The sequence below is a fragment of the Wyeomyia smithii genome, chromosome 1 (genome assembly GCF_029784165.1).
Source record: "Wyeomyia smithii strain HCP4-BCI-WySm-NY-G18 chromosome 1, ASM2978416v1, whole genome shotgun sequence".
Classification (NCBI taxonomy): domain Eukaryota; kingdom Metazoa; phylum Arthropoda; class Insecta; order Diptera; family Culicidae; genus Wyeomyia; species Wyeomyia smithii.
Genome location: NC_073694.1, coordinates 77368031 through 77373584, shown reverse-complemented (window position 1 = coordinate 77373584; position 5554 = coordinate 77368031). Strand labels below are relative to the sequence as shown.

At 36.5% G+C, this 5554-nt stretch overlaps 1 protein-coding gene across 1 annotated transcript; it reads left to right on the top strand.

Moving 5' to 3' along the window:
- The first annotated feature begins 1672 nt into the window (after positions 1-1672).
- On the top strand, positions 1673-3335 carry LOC129725658 (ubiquitin-like modifier-activating enzyme 5). Its single transcript, XM_055681719.1, has 2 exons — positions 1673-1998; positions 2188-3335. The coding sequence occupies exons 1-2, from the start codon at positions 1761-1763 to the stop codon at positions 3150-3152; spliced, it is 1203 nt and encodes a 400-aa protein (XP_055537694.1). The 5' UTR covers positions 1673-1760; the 3' UTR covers positions 3153-3335.
- Positions 3336-5554: the final 2219 nt, after the last annotated feature.

Sequence of the window (5554 nt, the reverse complement as noted above, 5' to 3'; positions counted from 1 at the left end):
TTTGCGATAAATTTGTTTGTTTTAGTGTTGGTTTGAAAAAAAAATACATAAACCTCACAAAATCTATGATATATCGTTGCATAAACAGCGACTGTATAATCTGTAAGAATTTTCATGCGTCTGGCAGCTTTGACCGTAAACCAGCGCTGCCATCACTAAAGTGGTTAAAGTCGCAAGTTGCAGGAAGATGTCGTTAGCATTCCAAACGAGTAAGAATTTGAAATCTTACACACAATTTCTGGAGTTTTTTGTTCTAGCTTGGATGTCTGTTATCTGTGATTTAAGTAAACCAGAAATATGTTGTAACATTGTTTTGATAAAACAATATTTTTATTCAAATATTATTAAAAATTTTACCTATTGAAAATAAAAAAAATAATCAAAAAATCGACGCTCGCCGCACCGAATTTGCTAGGGTGGAAATCAATTAACCTTCATGCCAGTTGTGCTCATAGTTTCAAAGCCGAAGATTTTCCGGATGTGTCCATTAACAAGGCGGTGTAAACTATTTACGTAGCATGCAACTGTTCAAATGTTCAAACGAAACCGAGAATGGGACTTGACAACCAGAACGAGAACAACGAATAGAAAAAAATTGACAGCTCTATAGTTGGTCCAGTAGTTTTTTACCAATATTCGGTAAAAGTTTAATTTAACGATGTTCAAATACCGTGGATTCCAGGATTGAATGTCTTACATTTCGGTTTTCCATATCATACATACCAAAATCAATCATTTTACACTCAGAATTCAATGCTTAAACAGGTCAAATGCCAAAATACGTTCAAATACCATGGATTCCAATAAAAATTGATATGGGTCGACATAATAGAATAATTAGGTTCGTTTATTAACATTAATATGTAAAGGAACCGTTCCAATATTACATTACGCGGAATTTGGCAATTTTCAATACCCACCCACCCCCACGTAACGCAATTTTACATGTTTGCCACACGCAATGTAACGCTTCGCTAAATACCCCCCACCCCTGAGCGCGTTATGTATTATTTGGATGATCCCTAGGACGTACCCGTACACTTCTAGAGATCCTCAGAGGGAGAGAAAGGCGATGAAAAAAACGTCAATTTGGCAACTAGGTTTCACATATCAGAGATGCCAGATCTCTTCTCAAAGCGCAATGTTGACAATGTTGAGGAATAATAAAGTTCATCACAAAAACCGTGAGGGTATTAGGTTTTATATTTAGGTATAATTTAATATACTTGCACCATAATTAATCATTATTTTGTTGACCATAGAAAGGTTTATGAACTACCAGCTAAAAATCAGTGTGATAAAGCAATTTTGGAGCATTCTCAATTCATTGTTTAGTAATAGAATACGAAAAACGTGTGAAAATAAAAATTTTCTTTATTGTACCTGATTTCAGTACCTCTCAATGTGTTACCTTTCTTGTTCGTTTGGCTTGGATTTTGAAATGTTCGTTTGGCTCACAACATTTTCTTCGCATATCTCTCCCTCTGAGTATTGCTAACTTGTATCGCCCAGCAATTGGCCCTGACACAACTACACAAGTAAAAGAGATTTTTAAGGCTGTTCGCACCTACGCGAACTCTCATATGCAATTGTCAATTTATGTGTGAAAACAAAAGCAAAAATATTTCCCTCCTTCACTTTCGCAAGTAAAAACCAAACCAATATCAACAGAGTCGTCAGGGCCAATATTTGTTTATTTATATCAGCACCTGAAAGTGACACGTTTCAGTTTAATTCGCAGTAAACTTGTTTAATATTCTATGTCGTGCGAAGACTGCAGTATGTCATCTATTCAAGAACTAAAATTGCAAATTCAACATCTTCAGGACGAGTTAAATCAAGTCAAAGCTTATAAAACACAACATGCACGAAACAAAATTGAAAAAATGTCTTCTGAAGTGGTCGACTCTAATCCCTATAGTCGATTAATGGCCTTGCAACGAATGGGAATTGTTGATGATTATGAGCGGATTCGACAGAAAAGTGTAGCAGTAATTGGTAATTAGCAATATTAGTATTCACTGTTATAACAACGGTTGCACAAACATGGTGCAAATTATGCATAGACAAAATAATAAATCTTAAACGGAATACTTGTACTAACACAAAAGCATCGTTATTTTTTTTTTTATTTGTTCCTTAATATATTAAAATACATTAAAATTATTCAACCGATCTCTATTTCAGGTATTGGTGGAGTCGGCAGTGTTACTGCAGATATGCTGACACGGTGTGGAATTGGAAAATTAATATTGTTTGATTACGATAAAGTGGAGTTAGCAAACATGAACCGATTATTTTTCACGCCAGATCAAGCCGGTCTTTCGAAAGTCGACGCAGCAGCAAAAACTCTCAATTTTATCAATCCAGACGTCAAAATATTTACACACAATTATAATATAACAACTGTGGATTCGTTCGAAAACTTTTTAAATGCGTTTCGAACTGGGGGTGTTGAAAACGAAACAGCTGTTGATTTAGTATTGAGCTGTGTCGATAATTTTGAAGCACGAATGGCTATAAATACTGCATGCAATGAACTCTCAATAAATTGGTTTGAATCTGGTGTCTCAGAAAACGCTGTTTCCGGCCATATCCAGTTTATTCGTCCGGGAGAAACAGCATGTTTCGCGTGCGCACCCCCGTTGGTAGTTGCGGAGAATATTGACGAAAAAACTTTAAAACGAGAAGGAGTTTGTGCTGCTAGTTTACCAACTACGATGGGAATCGTGGCAGGAATGTTAGTGCAAAATACCCTCAAGTATCTGCTTAATTTTGGAACTGTATCAGACTACCTAGGATACAATGCATTAATAGATTTTTTCCCTAAGATAAGTCTTAAGCCGAATCCAACATGTGATGATCATTTTTGTATAGAACGACAAAAAGATTTTGCAGCGAGGCCTATTGTTGTACCTGTTGAACCTCTTGAGCACGATGAAGCACCCGTGCATGCTGAAAATGTTTACGGGATTGAACTTGTAGACGATTCGCAAAATGTACATTCAACGGATACATCCAGCAGTACATCGTCTGGTTTAAAACTGGCCTATGATGCTCCAGGTGAGCAGAGTTCCACAGTAGATAGCGTACCAATACAAAACGATGGTATTAGTTTAGAAGATTTAATGGCACAAATGCATTCCATGTGAATGGACTTATAAAGGAATACTAGCTATATAACTTCAGAATATAAACAGTAATATATTGTGAACCTTATGACCTTACTACTTTTCCGAACTGTGTTCCAAAGCTTTTTTTTTTTGCAAAAGACGTTTATTAGTCAATAAATCATGAGAGACCGAAAAATTTTAAAACGCACATCGAGCATAGTATAAGCAATGTTAGTGTTCCATATTACGGCAATGTAATTCCGCCGCTCGTCTACTGTAGTAGTTATAGGGATTCCAGATAAAAGAATCAATTGTTATTGTTCTGCTAAACAAAAACATGAATTTTATTTTGTCTGACATTACTTTCATTATTATCATCTCAGTAGTTTTTTTCTGTGTGGGCTCATCACTGCGACCAGAGATTAGATCTATTGTGATATTGCCAAGTGTTTTCTGTACTCCGCACTTCATATTATTGGCAGTATCACTATTGAAGTAAGTGATACGCTTATCATTCATATCCGTGCTTGTGTGTAAGTTTTACCTTTCCGTTCCAAGCTTACTACTCTACTATACCGAGCCTCTGTCCCTCCTAACAATATCGCCTAATTACAATTCCCTGGAGAGAACTTTCATACGTTACACTCACACCAGTTTAATTATAACAGGGAGTTGTTAGAAGGAGAGTTAACAGAGGTACTGTATATTATGTACCTTAGTACCACTTAGTAGGAGTTCGGATATTAACCACTTATGAAACACTTGTTACTTGATCCAAAACCAAAACTGACTGAGTCAGCCCCGCGCAGCGGGTTTATTCCTAATTTGCGTTACAGTATTGGTGTTCGATAGAACTCTTCACTCCGAAGGAGAAGTTATATTGATTATATATATATTTATCAATCGGACTCGGCCTTTACTGGGCCTTATTATTACACCACAATTCTAATCCTTTTCAATTTTTAATCCATCGAAAACATCATTTAAAATGTACTTTTCTTAATTATATAATTTTGTATAAAATAGCGATTGCGTTCTTTAACGCTCACTATAATTCAAACTTCTGAATGCGTATAATTACGCCAACTCGATCAATCGATCGATACAATATCGAAACATGTTCAAACATAATTATTCTACATTTTTTTCTTTGTTTTATCTTTTATAAACTCTCCTCGGTCGATCCTTTAATCTTTCAAAACGCCTAGGACTTGGCGTTTTCGGTTCCGTTTCTCATGATCGCCTTTGCGAAACCTCTTTGCAGCCACATCATCTGGAAATCCAAGGAATTCCTCCTCCGAGACCAGCCTACGCTTACAGTGACTTCTGCATGGAACCGCCACGTTTGGAGAATTCTTAGAGTCTTTCTGGACCCTCAATTGCGAGCGATGCGCCTTTGTCGTTGCGCTTCCAATACATATCTGAAATATTATTGGAGAACACTGACCGACCTTTCGGCTTGTCCGTTACTGGTGGGATTGTAAGGAGGACTCTTCATTACAATTATTCCTTGTCTTGTTAGAAATGAAATAAAAGTAGAGGAATTGAAGGGAGGACCACCATCTGTTACCACTACATCAGGAAGACCAAATCTGGCAAAAACAGCAATGAACTTTTCAATAACTTTACTAGCATCTGTACCAAATCTCATCCACTCTACTTCGATCCACTTAGAAAAACTGTCTACGATCAGCAAAAATACCTTTTGTCCGAAGTAAAAAAAATCAGCATGTATTCTGCTAAACGGACGAATCGAAGGAAACCAATGTGATTCGATTTTATTTTTAGGAACTGTTGCCATTCTATTGCATGAATCACAAGCATGTACATAAGCCTCAATTGCTGCATTTATACCAAACCAGTAAACTGACCTGCGTGCCATCTGCTTCATTTTAACAATTCCAGAGTGATTTACATGCAATAACTTCAAAATTTCTTTATGCATAGCTTTTGGAATAACCACCCTGTCCTGGAAAATCAAACACCCTTCAACCAACTCCAAATCATGCCGATTGGAATGTATGTTTATCAATTCTTTGTCGATTTTCTCAGGCCAACCACGCTGGAAATGTATTATTCTTTGTAAAAAGCTATCCTGCTTCTTGTGTAAAATTCAAACTTTTTACAAAATCCTTGTCAAAATTAGTCGGAACTGGTTGAGGGAGTGGAAACCGTGAACAAAAATCAGCATTTCCCATTTGCGCTGATGGTCTATAACATATCTCAAAGTCATATATTGCCAATTCTAAAATGTATCTCTGCAATCTGGTTACATAAATGGCATATTTACCGGTTTTCCCGAATATTCCTACAAGCGGTTTGTGATCTGTGTATACAGTAAAGCTTTGGCCATATAAAAATTTATGGAATTTTTAATAGTGCTCACCAGAGCCAAAGCTTCTAAATGCAAAATTGGGTAAGAGCGCTGGGCTTTATTCAAT

What these genes read in the sequence shown, in the direction of transcription:
- LOC129725658 (XM_055681719.1), top strand. Translation starts at nt 1,761, where the DNA reads ATGTCGTGCGAAGACTGCAGTATGTCATCTATTCAAGAACTAAAATTG. An exon ending in GAAAAGTGTAGCAGTAATTG is followed by an intron (nt 1,999 to 2,187) that starts GTAATTAGCAAT and finishes TCTCTATTTCAG; the next exon opens with GTATTGGTGGAGTCGGCAGT.